The 25,356-nt window shown below is 45.7% G+C and overlaps 1 protein-coding gene across 3 annotated transcripts in view; it reads right to left on the bottom strand.

Annotated features, from left to right (window-relative positions):
* Positions 1–2,396: 2,396 nt before the first annotated feature.
* The window catches only part of Smchd1 (structural maintenance of chromosomes flexible hinge domain containing 1), a 121,301-nt gene continuing 98,341 nt past the window's right edge, over positions 2,397–25,356 (bottom strand). The window contains exons 42-48 of one of the 3 annotated variants that reach the window (XM_004853186.4): positions 23,431–23,621; positions 20,369–20,478; positions 20,174–20,244; positions 17,477–17,648; positions 10,867–11,025; positions 10,089–10,203; positions 2,397–3,279 (exon numbers count right to left, since the gene is read on the bottom strand). In XM_004853186.4, coding sequence (XP_004853243.2) covers positions 3,252–3,279; positions 10,089–10,203; positions 10,867–11,025; positions 17,477–17,648; positions 20,174–20,244; positions 20,369–20,478; positions 23,431–23,621 — 846 coding nt within the window. In that variant the 3' untranslated portion in view covers positions 2,397–3,251. Of the gene's footprint in view, positions 3,280–4,809; positions 5,112–10,088; positions 10,204–10,866; positions 11,026–17,476; positions 17,649–20,173; positions 20,245–20,368; positions 20,479–23,430; positions 23,622–25,356 lie in introns of those variants that run through there. The other 2 variants (XM_087194319.1, XM_087194322.1) reach the window with 2 other exon arrangements.

Below are 25,356 nucleotides of genomic sequence, written 5' to 3'. Positions count from 1 at the left end.
AACCTCGCTGAGCCCATTGGCTAATACTGAGTTTTAGTGGTGGGCAGCTTAGGGTTTTCTATGTGTAAGATCAGGTCTTATGAAAGCAGAAATAGCTCCACTCCTTCCTATCCGGGATGCCTTTCTTTTTGCCTGGTTGCCCTGCCTGGAACTTGTGTACGATGCTGAACAGAATGGTGGCAGCGGCTGACTCACCTCTGACTGCAGGGGAAAGGCGCCCGGGGCCTCAACAGTGAGCCGGTGCCAGCCATGTGTGGGGTTTTCACAGCTGCCCTCATTGGGCTGAAGAAGTACCATTCAGGGGCTGAGGATTTAGCCCAGTGGTGTTGTCGCCTGCTGCGCAAGCTCAAGGACCTGAGTTCAATCCCCGATACCAAAAAAAGAAAAGAAAAAAGAAAAAAACGAAATGCCATTCTACCACTAGCTGGTGTAAGGAAAGGGAATGCATTTGCCAAATGCCTTTTCTGCATCTATGCAGATTCTCACATAAGTTTCTTACTTTATTGATATGACATACTTCTATTATATTTTTCACCAGTAGAAAAATGGGCCACTCAACTTTTTTACTAACAAGTATCATTTGACAACTCTACTAAAAAATGAATAGAATTAATCCCATCTATATAAGTAACTAAATCATAGAGTTAAAAGAATAAAAACAATTCAGAACATACCCAGGTGGTGGTGCATACCTGCAATCCTAGGACTCTGGAAGGCTGAGGCAGGAGGATTGGAAGTTTGAGCCCAGCAACTTGTTGAGATGCTGTCTCAAAAACAAAAAACAAAACCCCAAAATGCTGTATTTTAATGTGAAAGCCCTGGGCTAAACCCCCAGTACCACCAAACAGCAAATCAAACTTTTATCTTTCTTGGTATTCCTATTTAACAATTATTAAGAACCAATTTGTTTAAAATAATCTGCAATGCTGTATAGGCCACAAATATTAGTATCTAGAATTTTAAAATTCCTATCTAAAAGCTTAAACTTTGAGGAGATTTAGACTATTTTTACCTCAGATCCTGACAAATACGTCAAAAGTGGTGAATACAGGGGCCGGGGATTTAGCTCAGTGGTTCCGGCGCAAGGTCCTGAGTTCGATCCCCGGTACCAAAAAAAGTTAATAGTTAAAAAAAAAAAAAGGTAGGTGTGGCAGCACGCCTACAATCACAGCACTCGGGAGGCTGAGGCACTGTGGTCCAAGGCGCCCCCAATGTGGGCAAATGTGGACATCGGTATTTGGTTAAATGTACAAAAGGATAACACTTTTAATACGTGGAGAAAAACCTTTAGACAAATCTGAGAACCATCAAGGTGATTTTTTTTTTGGTGCCACTGGGAATTGAATCCAGGGCCTTTGCACTGAGCTACATCCCTAGCCTTACTTTAGTCTCAGGCAGTATCTCACTAAATCAGTAAGTTGTCCTGACTGGGCTGGAACTTGGGACCTTTCCACCTCAGCCCCCCAGAAGCACAGGATTACATTTATTTGTATTTGAAGTGCTGGAGATTAAACCTAGGGCCTTGCACATACTAGGCAAGTGATCTACCATTAAGCTACCCGCCCAGCCCACCATGTTTTTTAATTAAAAATATTTTTGAAAACAAGGCGTTGATAATTTGTCTAGGTTGGTTTTGAACTTTTCTTTTTTCAATACTGGGAATCCAACTCGGCCTCACGCTTGCCAGCCATGTGCTGTCCCGCTGAGCTTCCTGCCAGGCTGGTCTTGAACTCTTGGATTCAAATGATCTCCCATCTCGGCCTCCTGAATGCCGGGACGACAGATCCAGGTCACTGCACCTGGCAAGCTAATTTTCAAAGGGTGGAGGAAAAAGTCCAGAAAAATGGGCATAAATACTAAAACCGTATTTTGTTGACAGAATTCTTTCTTTCCATTATTATGCAAATGAAAAACGTACAGTCCTAGGCTCAATGGTAGATTTTAATCAATCCTTTCAAATAAAAACTGACATTTGTTAAAAACATGTTCCTAACAAAAATTTAAAAATTATAAAACAGCTTGTTTTTAGATAGTCTTGATGTCTTGGATCTGAGGCATGATTCCTTCCTGTTACATGGATCATAAAATCAGTCTACTTCCCTATGTTCTTTTTTCCTGTATATTATTAAATATGCTTTCAAGCGTAGTCCCTACACAGTGATTTCCCCAACCTTTCTTACCTATCATTTTTACCTCATCTACTATTCCAGGCCTCCAATGCTGTCAGGACTATGCGGGCCAACTTCCCTGTAGCTCATTCTTCTACTGCCATTTTGTTTAACAACACGGTTAAATAGGTTCTAGCTCTAAAGACAGCTTTCTGTCATAACAGTTATTACCAAGATTGCTTTTATGGAGCTGTAAATTAAAAAAGAAAAACACTTATCTGTCCACAATAGGGAAGAAACAATCCTGTTTATTAACCTAACTGTATTTTCAGAAAGGATTAAAAAGCACAAATTTCCCAGGACACAAAGCTGTACCAAAAGTATTATTTACAAAACGACTGACAGTGTTGACCGTACACAAGGACACACGCACTGACATACATGAACCTTAATGAATACATAACTCAGTGTTTTTGCAACAACTTTCTACCAAATTGTTCTTGCATTAATGTGAGTTTTCTTTACTCCTTTAAAAATAGTAATAAAAAATTACAAAATAATGTAAATGTAGAATTAAGCCTGATACTATATAATCTAGTATTAATAAAGTCAGACAGTACTTATAAAAGTTGGTGCGGCTGTATGCTTTATTCATACTCGGGATAACTCTCTGGAATCTGAACTGCGGCCTGTCCCAAGCTCTCTCATCAATGCAATGTCCATGTATCTTACCATCTGGAGTCCCAGACCTGTGCTTTCCCCATTTTTTATCTGGAATTCTTTACTGAATTTCTTCAACTATTTACATTAAATATCTAGTCTCTAGAATCTTCCTCACACAGAAGAACAAACATCTCTGTTAAATAAATTCACACAAAAGTAATAAAAAGGTTTTAAGAAATGTTTCTAACATACAATATACTGAAAAATAGTACATATGCTTTCCCTCGGGCCTGGGGAACGCTGTGTGGTGGTTTCAGAGGCAGGGCCACAGCGCTTCCCAAGGACAACTCTGCAGACACATGAGCCCAGTCAGTCCACACTGCCTGGCGAGCCCGAGCCTGAGCCCGAGCGCGAGCCCGAGTGCTTGGGAGCTGCTTCCAGGCCTGCCTGCCCGTCCGGGGCCTCCGTCCGTCTGCACACTCAGTTGGCCAAGTCACCTTTCGGTCTTCTGAAAGAGATGCAGAGGCAGCCATTGTTAGTGCTGGGCGATTCCCTCATGAGTCTGGCTTAGTTACAGCCCTGGGCAAGGGGAGAAAGGAACACAGTAAGTTTATGAACCATAGCGCTCGCTCCCCAAATCTCTTCACATACCTGGATGCTTACATAGCCAACGGAGCCACGTCCTTCCGACCCTGACTCTGACTTGCAGTGTAAATGATTTAACTAAGGCCTCATTTAGAGTCATTTCCTTCCGAGGCACACAAGTGAGAGCTGCGGTACTGTGTGTGGATGCGCACACGTTTGTGATGTAGGGAATGAGTGATGGCCTCACCTCAGACCCAGTCTACAGATTTTTACTTACTTCCCTCCTTCCTCTGAATGAAGTTAGGAAGAATCAAGAGAAATTATGCTTTTTATAAAAGTCACAAAATAAAGACAAGCAAGGAAAAACATATAAAAAATACTGGGGCGGGGGATTTAGCTCAGTGGTTTCACCGCTTGCTGCTCAAGTCCAAGAATCCGAGTTTGATCCCCGGAACCAAAAACAAACAAAAAATACCCACAATCCCACTGGTGTAGAAAGAAGGACACAGCACACAGCTGGGCGGCGTCTGGGACAGGGTCTTGCTGCAGCCTGGGTGGCCTCTGAAGCGCGGCCTGGAGGGCTGGAATTACAGGTGCACCACTGCACACGCCTAACTAAGGACAGGCCCCTAAACTGCAGCCTTCTCCAGGGAGGGAGTCCGGATGCACTTCCTGATGCTGAGTTAGCCTGTGCACCTTTTCTTCAACGTTTCATCAAGTAATGGCTTTCTTTATAATGACGTCTTAGAGCCGACAAAATATGGTATGTGAGCTCTACTAAGAATAAGTATGGGGTTGGGCCGGGGATTTAGCTCAGTGGTTCCACCGCCTGCTCTGCAAGCACAGGGTCCCAAGTTCAATCCCCAGTACCGAAGGAAAAAAAAAAAGAATATGTATTTGACCTTTGTTCTTCATTTTAAAGATTAAATATACTAGTATTTTTTAAAAGTAGTATTTCAATACTGTTAAAATACGTTAATTTCATTCCCTACAGTGAGCTGGGTGTGGTGGAACACGCCTGTAATCCCAGCAATCGGGGGCGGGTTGGGGGCTGAGGCAGGAGGGTCGAGGGTCCTGGAAAGTTTGAGGCCAGCCTGGGCCACACAGTGAGACCCTGTCTCCAAAAAAACCCCACCAAAAAATCCATATAATCCATATGTACTCCAAACATGTACTAATAAAAGTAAGATTCAAGCGCTGACACTGAGCGAGTTCGGGGTTGATGGAGAACAGGCTGAGGCTGCGGTGAGAAGCAGGTATCTGCCCAGGGATGAGCGGATGCGAGGGCCAGAGGCCATTAGGCTAAAACACACCGCCCTGTGAGCCCACAGCTCAGCAGTGAACGCTGCGTCCTCCTGGGCTCCGAGCTGTGCTGGGGACCCGGCCCTCTCTCCTGCGGTCTTGGAGCGTCTCCTCCCATCCTCCTCGAGCTCGGCCACTTCTCACCTCGGCCGCTGGCTCACTCGCTCGGCGCCCGCCTGTCAGTCACCGTCAGTCACCCTGGCCTCTCCCAAGGTTGGATCTTCTTCCAGAGCTCCTGAGAAGCCCGAGGCGTTCTCCTTTCTTCTCTTACTTACAGAAGCTTTCTGCTATTTGGGCGGCTCCCTGACTTTAGTCCTTGTCCTCCAGGCGAAGGCTGTGGCTGCCCCTCTCCCGACCATGCTGAGGCTCTCTGGCCAACCACGTCCAGGCTGGCTTGGCGGTGTGCTCTCACTTGCTGCCTCCCCGCCTGTGGGAGGCGGCCCCTGGCTGTAACTACAGTGAGGAGAGAGACTTCTTCGCCTGCTGCTAGGAGACCAGGCTGTTTTCCCCACGGCCTCCGAGATCGAGATCGCAGCTGCGTGGAGCCACGGAGCCTCGGGCCGCAGATGCGTCCCTTTCACTGGCACCACCCAGCCCTTCCGAGCCTGGCGGGGCGGGGCCAGACAGACCGGAGCAAAGCACGGCCCAGGGTACTTTCCTCTGTCTCCTGCCGTCCCCACCCTTCTGGGTCCGTGCCAACAGGGACGCTCTGCATGCAAAGTGGCTCTGGGCTCCCAGTCTCTGCAGCCCAGCCCGCCGCCTCCGCGCACCCCAGCCTGGCTCCCAGGCTCCAGAGGCTCTGGCTGAACTCAGGGCAGGTGAGGGCTGCTGCAGACGCATGGGCTCTGCGCTCGGGACCCCAGTGAACTGCGCACTCCAGGGGCGGCCTGCACGGTCCGCAGCCACCTCGCGAGCACAGGAAGAGATCTGACAAGGTGCACGGGACAGAGAAGGAAAGGCAATTTGAAGCTCCAGAAAAATAGGGCTAAATAACGGCTAGAATAAAATGTAGCACACCTGAGGAGGCGGGGAAGACTGGAGGCCGGCGTCCCACACACTGACCAGAGCCCCGACACGGAAGCGCTCGCACCCAGTGCCGCTGCGGCCGCACTGAAACATGGGCCAGGTGAGCTACCTGACGCTGACAACAGGAGTCAGGTCCTGACACGGAGGTGTGGCGGAAGGCGACGGGGCAAGGCCTGCGGCCCAGTTTCTGTCTGTCCCTGTCCGTCCCGCGATTCCTCACACTCTGTAAGGCGGAAGGATGCCACGCTACTACGCTGCCGACATGCTGAAACGGCACTCGGGATACCGGGCCGCACTCAGGATACTGGGCCGAGGCTGAACTCACTCTTTACTTTGCCCCAGGCCTCCGTCCTGCAGAGAACGTGAGCCCCGCTCAAGCGAGCGCCGCCCCCACGCGGCTCCCTGCAGATGGCGTGCGTGAAGACGACACAGCTGTAAGCAGCGGCGACAAACCAAAGACACTGCCAGGAAGCCTTACTGAACTCCATCCTAGTCAGTGACTGGGCTGAGGGTGCCACTCAGGCAGAGCACTCGCCTAGCACGCGTGAGGTCCTGGGCACACGCACGCACACAGGCACGACGAGGACACCAAAGCCCGCGCCTGCGCGGAGCCCCTGAGCAGCCTGCTGGGGCGCAGGTGCGGCTCAGAACCGGCCCCGCCCAGCACGCAGGACGCTGGGGCGACAGGAGCAGAGGGGCGCCCGCTGCAGTGGGCCGGCTGTCTCCTGAGCTGCGCTAATTACGCTTTGCCGAATCCTGTTTTAATATCCTCTGCTCTTCCCCACAGTATTTCAGGGTATATCCCACATACCATCTAACCAGGAAATACCCTAGAGCATGCATTTCTAGTTATACATTTATTTCTTTTTAAAAATTATATATTTAATGTAAATATTGTTACTATGCATAAAATCAATATGAGGATCCCAAGTTCAAGCTCAGCTCGGCCACTTTAGCATCCTAGGCTACCTCAAAACAAAAAATAGAAAAAGAGGGCCAAGGATGTGCCTGGCAAGCAAAAGGTCCTGAGTTCAATTCTCAGTACCAAAAAAAGAAAAAAACAAAAACAGAAACAGAAGAAAGGCTTAGAGCCAGGCATGGTGACGCACACGTGTAATCCCAGCACTCCAGAGGCTGAGGCAGGAAGACTGCCTCAAGTTTGAGCCCAGCCTGGGCTACATAGTGAGTTCAAGGCCAGCCTGAACTACATAGTGAGACCTTGTCTCAAAAAAAAAAAGAAAGAAAAAAGGCTGGACATGTAGCTCAGTGCTAAGGTCCTGCATTCAATGCTCAATACCAAACAAAAATATATTAAATACTTATATTAATATGTAAATATTTAGATTTCTCCAATTTTCAACTTTTTATTTTTTGGTGATATTACTGAAGATTAAACCCAGGACTATAAATACTGGCCAAGTGCTCTACCACTGAACTATACCTCCATCCTTTTATTTATTTTCTTCCCAGTACCAGGGATCGAACTCAGGACCCTGGACTTGCGAGGCAGGCGTGGTGCTACTGAGCTACATCCCCCGGCCCTTTTCATTTTTTTACTCTGAGGCAGGTCTTTTTGGCCTTGAACTCACTATGTAGCCCAGGCTGGTCTTAAACTCAGTGATCTTCCAGCCTCAGCCACCCAAGTACAGGGATGTCAGGCCTACGCTACCACACCCAGGTTTGAAGTAGGGTCTTGCTAAATTTGTCATGCTTGCCTTGAATTTGAGATCCTACTGCCTCAGCCTCTTGAACAGCTAGGATTACCAGAAGCATGCACTGTCATTTTAAAGTTGCCTTGTTCAAATCCAAATCCAAGCAAGGTCCACACATTGCACGTGGCTACCTATGATAATTTACCCTTCTCCTGTTCTCACTGATTTATGAGGAAAACTAACCAGTCCTGTGCCTCAGGGATCGCCCTGCCCCGGATCTGGATCTGGATCTGGCTGACTGCACCCTGCTGCGGCTGAGCAGCCCACGTGCCTGTGTGCAGGAGCTGGGCCGAGCCTGTGTGCCCACCGTGGACGGACCACGCGCCCCAAGGCCCAAGGTCCCTTCGGTCAGCTCCCGCGCGTGCTCCGGAGCAGAGCCACCTCTCGTCAACACGAGAAAACCCAGCCACCAGAACGGAAGGGCGTGCGCACCGCTGTTCTTCCGCAGACAGACCCGGGCACAGCACAGCCAGGGCGCTTCGCGAGGCTCACACGGCCCAGGCGCCCTGGCCAGTGCCAGTCCGAGTGGCATCATCACGGTCCCCACCGAGGACCCCGGACATCACCGCCCAGACCCCACTGCTCGAGGGCCGGCCGCTCACTTTTCTTCCTCGCTCTGGGGCCTGGGCCCTGAACCTCGGCCCGCACACCGAGCCGCACCTGCACCCCCGCCTCTTGTTCCTTACTTTGAGATAGGGCCTCGCTAAGTTGCTTGGACTTGTGATGCCCCTGCCTCAGCCTCCCAGAGTTCAGGGATTTTCTATAAAAACCTTTTGAACTGGTAACCTGAAAGACAGCCATTCGCCAAAGTCAGCACACGGATTCTGTGAATGGAACCTCAGCTGTCGCTGCACCAAGCTGGTCCCCCAGCAACTGCCAGGGAGGGCCGTGGGTTTGTATGGGAACCTCCTGCAATGTGATGGGGACGCTGCCTCAAGCCCGGCCTGTGTCCAGCCCCTCTCGGCCTCCGCCCTCCCCCGGCTCAGCAGCAGGGTCGGTCACTGGCATCTTTTCAGTCCCCCACACCTGCGCCTGCCGTCTCCTCAGCGCCTCCACGTGGCTGCTCCTTCCCACCCTTCAGTTCTTGGCCCCAGCACTGCTTCCCGACTACTGCTGCTGCTTCTCCACCCTTGACTGTCGCTTGCTTTTTCTTTATACACAGAAAAAGTTTACTGTCAGAGCCCCTCTTCTGCACAGGACCACAGAACACAGCAGGGGCAAGGACCGTGTCACTCGTTCGCCCGGCAGCGCCCAGCGCAGAGTGCGCACTCACTCGAGTACTGGACAAAGGTAGACTACGTAGCTGGGGAGCACAGGACACCAGTTCCAGTCCTAGGGAATCTCCTCCTGACGCGAGAGCTCTCAGCGGTGTCTGTCCACTACCTTTAGAAGGAACGGGCCTCCACCTCAGCACCTTCTGCGGGACGCCTCGCTCATTTCCAATCCACTAGGGCCACTTCCCACCACTGAGTTGGACTGCAGAATTGTTCTCTTTTGTTTTGGTTTTTGACACAGGGGTCTCACTATGTAATCCAGGCTGGTCTTGAACTTGCAACCCTCCTGCCTCAGCCTCTGGAGTGCTGGGATTACAGGTGTGCACCATACCTGGCTTCTGATACTGTTGGTGAGCTATCCAAATGGTAACTGATTCTCCAAATTCAGGTATCATAAGCAAATTTTAAATAATATGCAAGTGACTTTGCATTTCCTATGTCTATCAAGCAGAGTGCCATGTATTTAAACAACATAAAAGCAAAAGTCACTATTAGGGAGTAAAATTAGTGTTTACTATTTTTTATTTTTAAGATCTGGGAGTAGGGAAGGATCTAAAATTCTTTTCATTAGTATATGTCCGCAATACGTTGTGAATATATCCACCGTATGGGGAACTGGTACGCATACATACTGAATTGTTTTTTTTTTTGGTACCGGGGATTGAACTCGGGTCCTTGCGCTTGCAAGGCAGGCGACAGAACCACTGAGCTAAATCCCCAGCCCCATACTGCATTTTTTTTTTAAGCAAAGTTTTATTAAAGGCAGGGAAAGAAACAGGCTCTAGAGAGCAAGTGTGGGCCAAGTAAAAATAGGAAAAGAAGTGCAGCCTACAGCGTGAGGGAGCACAGTGGTCTCATCCCGATCCTTTTTATTCCATATGACACAAGTCACTGAGAAAACTGGATACCCAGGCGAATGCCATGCCTATGGCTTATCATTGCTTAGGGTCTCTAAGACCCTGATTATAGCTCAGAGGGAAATCAGTGTTTCGGTGTGTTTATGGTACAGAACCCGACTCACGAACATTCCAAGGTGCAAACAAATGGCCACAGCCACGTGCGGGTGCTCACTGTGCAGGCGACAGCACTCAGCAGGGCGGGCTCAGTCAGAGCCGGCCTGGAAGCAGGAGGAGAAGCAGTGGTGCCAGGGAAGGGACTGCTAGGAAGCACAAGCGATAACCACGGAAACGAAAGTGAAAACCCTGTGTAAGACTCACTTTTTGAGACCAGAAACAAATCCAACTTTCAGTCCTTTTAGTTTTGGGTCTTGCTAAGTTGTCTGGACTGTTCCAAACTTGGGATGCCCCTACCTCAGCCCCCTGAACCATGGGTATTACAGGTTACACAGTTTTCAGTCCAATGGCCCAGGAGCTTTGAGAAACTAACCAGTAAGAGTTCTCAGTTCAGGACAGGCTCACCTGTTTTGTCTGGTGGCTTCTCTTCTCATTCTTTTAGGAGGAACTGGACACTCTGTCATCTCAACCTTCGCCGAATGATGCAACGAGTCATTACATTTTCGTGTGGGAGTCATACCTACATGGAGAGAAAATGCAAGCTGGACGATTACATACAAGAAAAGCAAGTGGAAATGTATCTCAGTTTATAAAGAGGAGTTCAGGAACAGTTCTCAGAGTGCTTGTCACTACTCCTGCTAAGAGAACGGCTCACTATCAATCATCAGACGACTAGGGCTAGGCAAGAGTTTTGTGTCCATTTTAAGTCCCAGATCATTTATGTATTAATTTTTGGTACCAGGGATGGAACTCAGGACCTTGTGCTTGTGAGGCAGGTGGCAGAACCACTGAGCTACGTCCCTGGCCCAAAATACATGCATACATATATGGTAGTGGTCTGTCTTACTTTCCTCATCACTATTGTTTTTTTGTTTTGGGTTGGTACCGGGGATTGAACTCGGGACCTTGCGCTTGCAGGGCAGGCGGTAGAACGACTGAGCTAAATCCCCAGCTGGTTTGGTTTTTTGACAGAGGGTCTTGCTATGTGGCTCAGTGCTTTGAAAACACTCTAGCCCAGGCTGGGCTCCAACTCATGGCAATCTTCCTGCCTCAGCCTGCTGGTGCTGGGACTACAGGGTGTGCCAGTACACCTTGCTTCTTTCCTTTTTACAGCTGGTCTCTTTACTCGTAAATATTTCATCTCTGCACAGAGGAAAGAAGCTAACCCGAAGCGCATACGCACCAAGTCTCTGCTCTATGAGCTTCAGGCTCTTCTCCTGCTCATCCAGCTCCTGCTTCTTCTTCTTCATGTCCGGAGTGTGCAGGTACTGCAGCTGGCCGCTGAGGTCCTTGCTCACGCTGCCCAGCTTGCTCACGGCAGCACGGTACTGCTGCAGAAGATCTGCAAAGGAGTCCGGCACTGGCTTACCTTCCTAACATGACAGCTTCTCGTGCTTCATGAGAAAGAACTAACAACACCGAATGGGCTGGTAACACATGGCAACTACTTTCCCTCTCCTTTCCAGTGCTGGGGGATCACACCAGTGCTAGGTAGGCACTCTACCACTAAGCCGCATGCTCAGCCTGGGAACTCTTTTTTTTTTGCGGGGGGGGGGGCGGGCAGGTTCTCACTGTGTTGTTCAGGGTGGTCTTAAACTCAGGGCAGCTCAGGCTGGCCTCAAACTTGCAGTGAGCCTCCTGCCTCAGCCTCCCAAGTGCTGGGATTACAGGTGTGCACCATCGCGCCCAGCCTGGGAACTACTTTTAAAGCCATAAAATATTCAATGTAAAAAAATGAAATAAATAAGAATAGTTGAGATCACAACAGAAGACTGTTGCATTTCAATCTTTTGGATTGTTTGACTTAGTTTACTTTTGTGTCATGACAGAGTTTTCTACATAAAAGTGCCTGGTAATATCACTCTCTTAATGTTTATATCCTGTCCCATAAAAAGTATTCGTGTAATTCCACACAGGTAAGAGAGAAGAGGGGGACAGTGGAAAAGGCATTCAAATATTGTACTATTAGAAAATCGCTGCTTCCCACATGCAAACTGGTGAGTGGTGGGAAGCAAGAGTGAGGGAGGAAAAAGCATGGAAGAAGGAAATCCCTGCTTCCAACACATATGACTATTACCTTTAACACACAGCTCTTCCAAAACACACTTGGTAAAATATTTAACTTTCAAAACATTTAACTTCCCTTTAGTTTACATAAAACTGGAAGAAACTATCTGTTAAGAGAACAGAGCACACCAAATAGAGCGAGCTAGTTTACACTGCAAGGTCAAGGACATTCTGCACACACGCACTCCAGGGGAACAAGTACCCACACACCTGTGCATCATCACCTCTGTGCACCTGTGACCACCAGCTGCACACCCCTACCTGAAATTGTGGGCCCAGATGTGTTCCAGATTTGGGAACATCTGCATAGACTTTATAGGGAACCCAAACTGTGCAATCATATACTTATTAAACACACATCCTCTAAGTGACACTCGGTCCTGACAAAGCAGCCCTGGCTTTTTTTTTTCTTTGAATGGCTTATGGGAAACCCTAAGGGAAAAAGTCTGGACCAGAAGGCTGGTTTCCTGCTCTGGCGGGGCTTCTAATCTCACATTAAATCAATGTGCTAAGTGCACACGATAATACAGAGCTTACATGTGAATGCGTCGCAAAATCACGTCCATACTAGAATGTCAAAGCTAGGTTGCCCTTACAGCAAAGAAAGTGCACAAAACTTCAGGCACGTGAGCGGTGAAACCCTATTTCTTTTCTTTTTTTTTTTTAGTACCGGGGATCAAACTTGGATCCTTCCGCTTGCAAGGCAGGCGGCGGAACCATTGAGCTAAATCCCCGGCCCCGTAACCCCATTTCTTAATGCAGTAAGTCAGTCCTTGTTCTTCTGTGTTCTAGGATGACTTCTCACTACGTCGCCCAGGATGGCCCTGATCGCCTACGCTCAAATGACTGTGCTGCTTCAGACGCCTATGTGGCTGGGACGACAGGCACAGGACGCACCACTGTGCTTGGCTGTTTTACTTCAAATGCCAGAGATGTTCCTATATTCAAATATTTTAATAGAACCTCGGTTTTGTTATTTATAAATAGAAATGTGGAACATTAAATATTTCCCATAAAATGTATAGTAGCAGCTGCACATCAAACCCTGTTTTGTGTATGAAATATAATTGCATGGTGCCTACGATCCTTCCTAATTCATTTAATAGAATTTCGTCTGAGAATAATTTTTAAAAATCACTTAACTGTTTACAGGTGAGTTTAGAGCTTTCGGATTACACCTTTTCTGAAAATTTCGATTATCTGAAGGAAAAAACCCTGAAGCTTAACAGTTACGAAATAGCAATAGTTTTTCTAAAAGATACGTTATTTCAGTGTGTCCAGGAAAATGACCATGCTAAGAAAAGTACTAAAAATAATTAGGAAAGAGTTTAGAGTTAAAAGGGTAACCGAAGGGCTGCTGCTGGTGGGTATTTAGGGCCCAGACGTCTGCACCGGGCTGCTGTCAGAGGCAGGAGCAACTCTGTCACCACTGAAGGCTGAAGCAGGAGGAGCGGTACGCGACGCAGATGTGCCCCAAAACATTTAGTTCACATTGCACCTCACACTCCATGGGATTTTAGGAACTTGACTGGCAAAAAACTCATAAGCACTACTGACCATGAAAAATTATGAGCAAAAAACCAAATATACCAACCTCTGCTTTGTGTTACTTCAAAATAAATCTATCCCAGAGGAAGGGGAATGAAGCTGGGAGGGGTGGATATAAAGGAAACCAGAGTTTGTTTTGATGAATCAGAGCCAGGTGACAGGTCCGGTGGGATCCTCAGAACAACAACAAAGTACTTTCCTCAAAGCCCTAGCCTTCAACAGGCCTGGGTGTCACTTACACTGAGAATGAGCGCAGTAGGCGTGACTGACGCCTGTCCCGTTGGCCCAGCGACTCGGAGACTCAGGGGAGGTCATTTGAGCCCAGGAGTTTCACAACAGCCCGGGCAACATGAAAGAAGGTAAATAGTAAAATGAAAAACTGCTTCAGCCAGGCAAGGTGGTGCATGCCAGGACTCCCAGGTACTCGGGAGGCTGAGTGAGGAGTGAGGGTCACAAGTTCAAGGACACGCTGGGCAGTTCAGGAAGATGTGGCCTCAGAATAAGGAAGGGCTGGGGATGCAGCCGGCTGGCCGAGCATCACCTAGCAGGCCCGCAGCCCGAGAGCCAGGCCACAACAGCACAAAAGGAGAACAGTCTCATTACAAAACAGTAAATGGACATCACGCTGGGAGCCTATCTGAGCTGCTACATTAAGACGATATATCAGGTTTAAACTGCCTAACCCGGGCAGCCCAAACACTCACATAATGAACACAGCACAAATGTCGGTGCTGAAGCTGCGTTGTGAGGCCCTCATTTGCTACTTTCTTTCTGTACAGATGCCTTTCCTTCCCTTCTCTTTATTGTCCACATCCCAGCCGCCTCAGCGTCCTCACTTATTTTCTTTGCATTTTAAACTATTCCTACTGAAAAGAGCTCTACAGAAATACAGGGTGATAAAGGAAAGAAGAAAGTGTCCCACCCCAGCTTTTCCTCTGATAGGTTTGGAGGTTCAATCTTCAACAAATGTGATATTGATATTTTCTATGTGCTTTCCACTGCACTGTGTCATAGCCATTCTCTAGATTATAAATCCAATTAAAATATTCAACATTTCTATTGTTTTACTTGCAGAACAAGACTGCATCCATTGGAGTAATGCCTTCTCTGCACTTAACTATTTAGGCATGATTTCTAGAGTCAGTTTTCATTCAAAGAACGTGAATACTGGAAACAATTCGTAACTGGACACAGTGGCATGTGCCTGAAATCCAGCACTGTGGGAGGCTGAGGTAGAAGGATCACAAGTTCAAGCCCAGCCTGGAGATGTTAGTGACTGAGCAAGACCCTGTCTCAAAAAATAAAAAGGCTGGGGATGCAGCTCAGTGCCAAGGCCCTGGGTTCAATTCCCAGAATGCAAAAAAAAAGCAACCCATACAAATAGCTGTGGCAAAACCTTTCAAAATATAGGGACATTAAAAACTGTTCCCTTCATAATTGAGGCTCTTATTTCCTTCTAAGTATGCTAACAACTTAGTGAGGAGTGGTAATATATTAATTTCTCTTTCCATGCAATTTTTGGAAACAGATTTGTTACTAGTTTCATAAGATGAGTGAGTAGCAGTCTCCATGTTCGCCTGTATTATCGTATAAAAACCTCATGTCTAAAAATTCTATAGGTTAGAGTTAACTTTTTGAACACTGTCCTGAGTAATATTCTATATAAATGTTCTACCTTATTTAAATTGACTTTGTTCAATTACTATTTGGTACAATTCAGACCATTTTATTTGGAGATTCTACCTATATATGTATGATACATTAAATCTGTATTGGGTTTTTTTTTTTTTTTTGAGACAGGGTCTTGCTATGTAGCACAGGCTAGCCTCCAACTCACAGCGATCCTCCTGGCTCAGCCTCCCAAGTGCTGGGATTACAGGTGTGTGTCACCACACTCGTCAGCTTACAAGGTGCAAAGTATGTAAATACTTAGCACAGTGATGGCGAACCTTTGAGGGCCCAAACTGCAACCCAAACTCACTTATTTATCACAAAGAGCCAACACTGCAATTAAACCTAAATACTGAGGTTTTAGTATAAAAAAACAACTCACACATGAACATCTTTTGTCTTAAAAGGAAAAGAACAACACATGCCACAGGTTCGCCACAGGTTCACCACCGCTTCTCTAGCAAGTTTGTCAGGCCACGCTGCCATGCAGGTTCCCAAGACAAACCCTCCCTGAAGTCTCACTGGGTCAGTCGGCTCCCCAGGTCAGCGTCCCAGGACCCGTCACTTCCTGAGGACACCTCTCACACAGGGGCCTGTGGGACCGTTGAGAACCAAACTGTGCTCTTCCCTTTCTGGGTGTCTTCTCAGGAGAGTTGAAGCCATCCCAGTACAGTGGTGCACACACACCCAGGTGTGCAGCAGCCAACATGTCCATCACCAGAGGAACAGATAAAGGAAATGTGGTATGTACACACAATGGAGTACTACTCTGCCACAGAGAAAGAAAAATTTGAAAGCGAGGCATGGTGAGCATGCCTGTGATCCCAGCACTTGGGAGGCTGAGGCAGGAGGACTGCCTTGGAATACACAGTGAGTCACTGTCTCGAAACAAAACAAAACAAACAACAACAATAACAGCAAAAGACAAACTCGAATCATTTGTAGGAAAATGGATGTACCTTGAGACTGTACTGTTCAATGAAATAAACCAGACATACGAGCTTAAATGTCACATTCTCTCATACGCGAAACCTGAAGTATAAATAAAGAGTGAAGCAGGAGATAACAGGAAGTAGGGAGATAGGTCTTTTGCAGAAGGCAAGGGGACTGAGAGATGGAGGGACAGCGAGGAGAGGGAGTGGGGGAGAACGGATGGCAGCGTGTACGTGGGCCACCGGCTCCCCGAGAGAAATGCACTCATCAGCACTGCAACAGGGGCCACCACGCCTAAAAGACCAGCTGTAATCCCAGTCACTTTTCCTTCTGTCTTCTCCTGACTTGCTCCTAAACCAGTGTGAAGAACACAAGATCTAGAGGAGATGCCCCTAACTGGGCTAGCAGGAGACTAATCCGTTCCGCTCTCCCAGGGGCCTGGGCCACGATGCAACCTGGGGAAAGTGTGGCTGTCCGGAGTCGGCCTTGCTTTTGTTGGGTCGTTTCCAGTTCCCTTTGCGTCTGTGACCTCCTCCAGGTTCCTTAGCGCATTCCCGTTCAGCTTACCCGTCAGAGATGACGGCTAATGCTTATAATAACCGAAAGCACACTTCACACATCAGTAACTAAGGAGTCTCACTGGCTTGAGTTCTTGTTGCTGAATCATCAACCAGCACGTGACAGTCTATCTCTGAAGACAGGAGTACTTATCAGGATGAATAAGCAAGCAACAGCTTTTAAATTCTCGCATTATCTCTTAGCCTGACACATAAGTCCTATCAGTAGGGCACAAAAATCTTTAATAATTGCAGCCTTTTCTTCTCAAAGAACTACAGCTCTGTCTTCTATTATACTGCTGTGCAGATGGCCGAGTAAACTTCTAGAAATTCTGTGAGGACATCTATGTAGTTTAAAAGTTCCACAGGGAGACCACTGCTGTAAAATGCAGTGCTACGCTGATTAGAAAGCTAAGGCCTTAGATGCTGATTCTCCTTCTTCAGTGAACAGCTTTCTCTACTTTCTTATAGCTTCTTCTTTTTTTTTTTTGGTACCGGGGATCGAACTCAGGTCCTTCGTTTGAGAGGCAGGCGGTGGAACCACTGAGCTACATCCTCGGCCCTCTTATAGCTTCTTATGACGCTCACCCACTCTTTACAGAGATTTTGTACACACTGCCATCAAAAACAAAGTAAAAACTGTCTTCCTAATTTTTTTTTTTTTTTTTTGCGGTACCGGGGATTGAACTCAGGACCTTGGGCTTTCGAGGCAGGCAGCAGAACCACTAGAGCTAAATCCCTGGTCCCAACTTAAAACATTTTTTAACTACAAGCTTTAAAAACTTTGGAGGTAGGGCCAGGGATTTAGCTCAGTGGTTCCACCGCCTGGCACGCAAGCACAAGATCCCAAGTACGATCCCCAGTACCAAAAGAAAAGCAAGCTTAAAAAAAAGTACTGGAAAAAAAATATCTCATATTTGATAGGGGATAATTTTTCACATTAATCTCAATGCATAAGCCCCAAATGGAAGGTCAGGTCAAAGCGGAACCTGTTATTTAGGTACTTATTCAACTCACCTATCTGTTCCCCCAAGACCAAGCACTGCTTTGGAACTGGGGCTCCAAACACCATCCCCCGGAGCTTGTCCATCGGGGGAGCTTTATTCTGCAGGCCGCCGAACTTCCCGTTACTCCGGATGCGGTCTCCATCTCGGGTCAGCAGCGTGGGGCAGTGAGTAATCTTAACCACCTAACGTGAGAAGGAGGTGGTAATGAGCAAGCAGCTTATTTAACCGCTCTACGAAAGTGAAAATCATTTAAGGCTTCCAAGATTGCTGGCTCTCAGCTGTCTGGATGGCTGGGCTGGCAGGCATGCGTCACCCCAAGGTTTTTTATGATCGATTCCTCATATTCTAGCGACTACTTTTTGCTGTGGGGTAGGAAGTACTAGGGACTGAACCCAGGGCCTCATGCTTGCTTGTGACTCTACCATTGAGCTATATCCCCACCTCTTTTTGTTTTGAGTCAGGATCTCAATAAATTCTCCAGGCTGGCCTCGAACTCGTGATTTTCCCTCCCAAACAGCTGGGATTACAGGTATGCACTACCATACTCAGCTCTAGCGATACTCTGTACAATGCTTGGGACATCTGTCAGAACATGTGTGTAAGATTATTTGAAACCTTGTGACAGTTTAAAGACAGCTGAGTTCTTTGCTGCGGCTCCATGCCCACCTCTCTGCCATGTCCTCCCCCTCCTTGGGTGTGGACTTTGGAAATGCCAGACCTGGCCTAACTGAATGGGCTATATACTTTCTTGGGCTGTGACTCAGGAGACACGCATGCTGCTCTTGCCCTCAGTGCTTGGAACACCCGCTCGGGGAGCTCAGCTAACCACGAGGTGAATGTGCATGTGGAGCGCAAGAGCGCCGCCTACAGTCCTAGGCCTGTGCCCAGCTGGTCACCACAAATCCTCGGCCAGTAGGGTGGTGGTGAAGTACGAAATGATCTGTTTTGAAGAATGATTTCAGAACGTGAAGAGTATTTCTAACCTGAAACTTGCTGGGTTAGAAAATAAAACTATTTTCATCTTCTACCTGTGCAGTCAACAAAATGTTCCTGAATACAAAATGGTTACCTTGGAGCTAAGATAAAACCCAGGGTGTCCAGCCAATAAAATGTGGCGTTGGGGTCAAAAGCAAGTCAAGCATAGCACTTGATCTAAAGCAGTGGTGGTGAACCTGTGGCACCCAGAGCCCTCTCTGTTGGCGCTTAAGGCAAGTGGCCTAGCAGTGCCCCAGCATCTGAGCATCGGGTAACAGCACAACGCTGGCACTCTGCGATAAGTAAGTGGCTCTTGGGCTGCTTTTTGGGCACTTGGTCTCTAAAACGTTCGCTGTCACTGATCTGCAGTAGTGCTGTGTTACTCAATCTTTCCATCACTGATATAAAATACCTGACACCCACAGCTTCAAGGAGGAGAAGTGTGCCTCCTGGTTTCAGGGGGTTCAGTCCAGAATGGGCTAAATAAAACTGCTTAGTTCCTGATGCAGGAGCGATCCCCCAGGGACCTCCTCAGAGTACAGGCAGGCTGAACCCGATGAACACAGTGCCTTCTGAGTCCCTCAATCTGTGCAGCTAGCAAATAAGATTCACCAACACAACTTCTAAATCTGTTTCTTTCAAACAGGATCTTGCTACATTGCTGAGGCTGGTCTATTCTTCTGCTTCAGTCTCCTGCTGATACAGGTGTACGCCACTCGCCTGCTGGAACTTCTGAAACTCTGATGGTACTATCCTCGCTCACCCTGGTGGGTGAGGAGAAAACCCCAGCACACAACCTCACTGAGCCCCGGACAGCACTGGCTGACAGCCAGGCAACAACCAGCACCAGTTGCCAGCTCTGTGCGTGTATCCCTTTCCTCAGTATGACTAGCCAGCACCCCCTGGAGAAAGCAACCAAGCTGAGGACTCAAAGGCTGTCCCTGTATCTTCTGAAGAGTTTGTTAGTAACCACAACACTTACATTACCAAATTCTCCTCCAAAGGTGCTATGAGCTGAACTATGTCCCCTCAAAATCTCTACGTGATGTTCTAACTCCCAGTACCTCAGCAAGTGACCTTACTTAGTGCTAGCTTTCTCACGGAAGTAACCAAGTGACTGCAATTCCATCACAAGGGAGAAACTGAGGACAGTCATACACGCATGTGAAGACCCACAGGGAGGACAGCCATCCATGAGGCAGGGAGAGGCTTGGGGCAGATCCTTCACTCAGAGCTCTGAGAAGAAACCGACCTTGCTGATGCCCTACATTTAGACTTCCAGCCTAGACCTGTGAGACAATCAACTTTCATTATTTAAGCCACCCAGCACGTGGCATTTTGTTCTGGCAGGTTGAGCGAACTAATGCAAATGGGCTATACCAATTATACTTCCACCAACACTATCTGACAGTAGCCCTTTTCCAACACTGTCACTGTTAAGACTCTGTCTGCTGGGTGTGCTGGTGCTGGGCCTATAATCCCAGCACTTGGGAAGGCTGAAGCAGGAGGAGGGCAGCTCCAAGCCCAGCTTGAGCAATTTATTTATTACCTCAGCTAATTCATTCATATATTTTTACTTGTGTTAAGATGCTTATCTATTTACAGTATTTAAAGGCTTCTTAGTCATCTGCACAGGTATCATCAAACAATGATTTCTATATCTGGCTCTATATTAAAATGTAAACACAATTAGAAATGGAGCTAGAGATTTACAAAAAAATTAAATACATACCTCTTTTCTGTAATGATTGGCTGCATCGAGATTATCCAAAATAATGGTGTCTCCTAACAGCATGCCAAATACTGAAAGTTAGAAAAAGTTATGGAATTAAATATTGATAAAACTAACACTTTCATAACCAGTAATCTGCACATCTGTATCAAAATGTAACATCTGTACAAAGCAAGCCACCACAATATCCTTTACCTGTTTCACAATGTTCTATATTATCCGTAAACGTCAGCAAATCTCGGGCAAAGACTGGATTTCCAAAGGGTTTGAAATACAATTTTCCATTTCGGAAATGAGGTAAAGGTCTAAGGGGAAAAAAAAAGAAAAAAGAAAAAGAAAAATTTAAGGTATTAAACAGAGTACATAACATTTTCAAAAAACATGAAGAACCCATGACGTCCTAGCTGCCATTCTGACCACATAACCACCTCCCATGTGCCCCCGTGACAGTCCGAAGTGCACAGTTAAGACGCAGCGCTGACCGCAACTGCCACAGGAGAGGGCCCACAGAAAGGGCCAGGGAGGAGCGAAGCCCAAGGCTGAGAGAAGGCGAGGGAGGGAGTCAGCACCAGGCCCTGTCCCGCCCCTGGCGCCGCGGGGACAGCACATCTCAGAGATGGCACTGACTCCTCTCCACGTGTGAGGAGGAGCAGACGGCGGAGCTCTGGCAGGCAGGTACTCCCAGTGCACGGCAGAATCCCCTCCACAAAGAGAGGAAAGAAAGGCGGGAGGGAGAGATGCACGGATGGAGGGAGGGAGGGAGGGAGGGAGGTAGGAGAACAGAAAATAAAATGAAAAAAGGGATGCGGGGCACAGTGCTATACCAGAAACGGGACAAGAGTTTTTAGTTTCCAGAGCAAACTTCAGCCGTGAATACTAATACTTCAGCAGAGTGTGATTTGGGAATCGAAAGATCTGAGTCCAAATTTCGACTATTTTTAAAATCTATTTTTAGATGACAAAACAAAATAACCTGAGTTTACTAACACAGCAGACTTGTATCAAAGTTCTGGTTCTTCAAGTCCTTCCTCAGACTCAATTACAGGTCTTATAAAATTTTATTTAGAATTCTGAAAAGATTCAACATTATTATATAATATGTTTAAGATTTTAAAAATCTTGTTATAATTTCCTTCTAGTCTTTTATGGTACATTTAAAACAGTGAAAATAAGAGTATTCATAAAACATATATATAAAAAGATTTAGATTGGGGCTGGGGATTTAGCTCAGCGGTTTCGCCGCCTGCTGCACAAGCGCAAGGACCCAAGTTTGATCCCTGGTACCAAAAAAAAGATTTAGATTAAAAATGCCTAATTATTTTCCCTAAAAATGTATTGTGAAAAATAAATGCTACATCACATTAAGAAACAAGATTTACATTATCTTTATATTAAAATAAGAATGCAAGGCCAGGGATTTAGCTCAGTGGTTCTGGCGCAAAGGACCCGACTTCAATCCACGGCACCAAAAAAAAAAAAAAAAAAGAATGCAAGGCCAGCCTGGGGTACATGGTGACTTTAAGGCTAGCCTGCACTACAAAGCAAGACCTTGTCTCAAGCAAAAACAAGACTAAGAATGCAATAGCTGGGAAAGTGGGAGGGGAAGGGGAAAGGAAAGAAGGGAATGGAATTAATATGAAAAAATGGAAAAATGGAAACAAAGTCTTTGTAAATAGGGAGGGATGGAGGGGTTGAAGGGAGGGCAGGGGAAGTGGGAAAAAATAAGAACCAAGAGAGATTATGTAAAGGTGCAAATTTCCAATGATGAATGTCATTATATTGTATACCCAAAATGTACCAATAAAATAAAATTTTTTAAAAAAAGCATTCAATAGCTAACTAGGTGCTCTTCTACATTTAAACCCTGTGATTGGCAGTTTTAATTTTTGTGAATGACTCTGCCGATAAGACTCTATCTACTTAAATGCTGGCTTATTTTCACAGGACATAAATAGGACAAAATATACATCATCTCTAGCCTTACTCCAAATAAAGGGTTTCTGTATTCTATTAACAATAAAATATCCTTTCAACTCTCTTGTTGCAAAGACCAAAGATTTGCTTTGGATTTATGTGTGCATTTTTACAAATGTACTATAAATAACATTTACTTGGCAATAAAGCATGTAAGTAACATTTACCTGGCGATAAAACATAGCATATATTGTCAAATACATGTCAATACTTATATTAATGAGCATGCCTGTGATAAAGATAAAAATGTAGATAATTTGAGTTACTTTTCAGTTTGTTGTAGATATTTTTCATAGGAACTATTTATTTGGGGTTGGACATTTGGGAATTGAGCCCAGGGCTTTGCACATGCTAGCCAAGTGATCTGCTGCTAAGCTACATTTTTCAGTCCTTTAAAAAAAATTTTTATTTTGAGACAAAGTATGAATAAATTGTGCACACTGGCCTTGAAGTTACGATCTTTCTGCCTCAGCCTCTGCAAGAGCGGGGACTACATGCATATTCTACTACTACCCCTGGCTCTGAGAGATCTTTTTTTTTGGTACTGGGGATTGAACTGGGGACCTTGTGCTTGTGAGGCAGGCAGCGGACCACTGAGCTAAATCCCCGGCCCTGAGAGATCATTTTTAAATTAAGGGTTTTGATAAAAAAACAGGTGGAATGGGGATGCAGCTCAGCAGTAGAGCTCATGTCTAACAATAACAACAAACTAGACAATGTATGTTGGGAGCCATTCTAGGTAATTTTGGAGAAAAAATCATTGCACAATTAAATTATGATTAGGGCTGTCTGAGGCCTCAATAGTCCTGCGATACTGTGATGCTCAAGAGGAAGATTTTATCAGCTGAAGACGTCCTGGGTCTTTGAGAACCAAATAGAAAGGCTTCACCTTGGGAGGGAAACTCTGTATCAGCTTAACTCATCCCACCTACTGTTGTAAGAAGGTTTTGCTCATCTCACCATCCTAATCAATTTACAATCCTCATCAGCATAAGATTCTCATGTCATAGGATTACCACCACCCTGAGTCATCTGTTACTCCCTATGAACCCAATAAATAGTGGCCAGCTTGGGTGACTTTGTCTTTGCTGCCCAGAGCAGCCCGGGTTAGGCCCCAAACCCAGCTTCTTAAGTCTCGTTTACTGTCTTTAATCTTATCAGCTTTGTGTTGTAGTGGCTCACAGGAGACCAGGACCCACTGCAGGGGTTCTGGTAAGGTTCTCTTTCCCGTTTCCTAGAAATGTATTTTAGAAAAAAAAAAAAAAATTTTACTTTTTTCTAACCTTTTCCAGTCTGGAAGAGTCTTCTTATAGATAGAATCGAGAGGCAGCACTTGCTGCCGGCCCTGGGTCTCGTCGTAGATGCGGCGCGCAGCATCAGTGGTCATGGTGACTACACAGTCCATGTCGCTGGCCAGGTGCCAGGAGATGACCATGGCGGCTCTGTCATCTTCAATCTGCGCCAGGTGTGCAATCTGGGAACCCAGTCCGGAGCAAAAATATAAATAAAGCAGAAAATTTAAAGATCAGAAAATTTAATATGAAATATTTTAAAGCCCAAATCTATAAAGCAAAAGTATCTTCCTGTGATACAAGAATAAAAAAGTTTTTTTTTTGGTACCAGGGATCGAACTCGGGTCCTTACGCTTGCGAGGCAGGCGGCGGAAACACTGAGCTAAATCCCTGGCCCTAAAAGTATTTTTAAATTGTAAAAACTTACAGTAGTGACTTGACTATATTAAACTCTCTATTCTACTGTTAAATCTTGGAAAAAATTTTTCATAGATTAAACTCCAGTAAATTTGCAAGTGGGAAAATAAAAATATTACAAAATTTGCCAGCTAATTTAGATATACTTCATATTTTAACCTATCTGAAATTGAGACGTCATACAGATAATCACAAAACTATGTTTAAATAATATACATATAATAAAATAATCAATGTGATTTTCCTTTTTTTTTTTTTTGGTGGCAGTGGGGATTGAGCCCAGGTCCTCATGCATGCTAGGCAAGTACTCTGCTATTCTACTACTAGGCTACATCTCCAGCCCTTCTACTTTACTCTGAGGCATGGTTTCACCAAGTTGCCTGGACTGGCCTTGAACTGGTAATTCTTATCTCAGCTTCTCAAGTACCTAGGATTACAGGCATGTGCCAATACACCCAGCTTTAATGCAGTTTTAAAATTCAATTAAATATAATATGGTCATAGTTAATACACCTTCCTGAGATATTTTACTCTACTATTATCCTATTTCCTTCAGAAAAAAAATCTAAACATCATAAAAGAATCATTTCTTTTAGCTTTTGAATTCCTTGGAGTTTAGGATAATCATTTTCCTATTTACAAATACTTAAGCCACAAGCTTTCCTGTCGAATATTTACCCAACTAACATCAAAACCTCACTCATGTTCTGATTCAGTCCTATCTAACCTTTCTTTTGTAACCTGATCTTGTACCACAAATCTGTCTAGGAGTAAGTCTGTTTTGAGTCACTGTAAGACACATTAATTAATGTCTGTCCTTGTCTGTCCTTGTTTTCCAATTCACTAGAAATCAGTGGAAGAAGAGGAAACAGACTTGTAAAAAACTAGTGCATGTAAATGACAATGAATAAAATGTTCTGGCCAACATAAGAAGGGTCAATGGAGGCAAATCAAATATAAACAGAAGGAATCATTTTTTATTTGTGACAGAATTTCTGAAATACTGTAACAATGGAATAAAATTGATATAGGAGGGAATATTATCTCTATTTAAGTGAATCAAAAAACTCTTAAAACTGATGCTAATTTTTCCCCATTCAGGGATATTTGAAATTGAGGTGGAAAAGACTATAAAATGTCCCCAGGAATGGAGATATTAATAATGTTAAAAGTCAAAATGTTGTAAAGTTGAGAGGTAAATCTCTCATTGTTTCCCACTACATTTCTTTACTATTTGTCATAAATTTTGGCTAAGTGCCAGGAAGAATTTTTTAAAGAAGCCAGAGAAGATTAAGGATGATTAGGAAGGATTAGAAATTTTTCTCTTAATGATTAGAGCAGGACTTGTACTTCTGAGGGAACACAGAAGAAATTATATAAAATGAAATTTCAAATATTTCCTTGATTTTTTTTTTTTTGGCACTCGGGATCAAACTCGGGTCCTTGCGCTTGCGCAGCAGGCAGCGAAACCGAGCTACATCCCCGGCCCATTTCCTTGAT

This window comes from Heterocephalus glaber, unplaced genomic scaffold, assembly GCF_053883595.1.
Source record: "Heterocephalus glaber isolate CG9 unplaced genomic scaffold, H.glaber_assembly_v1.0 deba00000331, whole genome shotgun sequence".
Taxonomy (NCBI): Eukaryota; Metazoa; Chordata; class Mammalia; order Rodentia; family Bathyergidae; genus Heterocephalus; species Heterocephalus glaber.
Note: the sequence above shows the minus strand (reverse complement) of the source record. Positions and strands in the feature narration are given on the sequence as shown.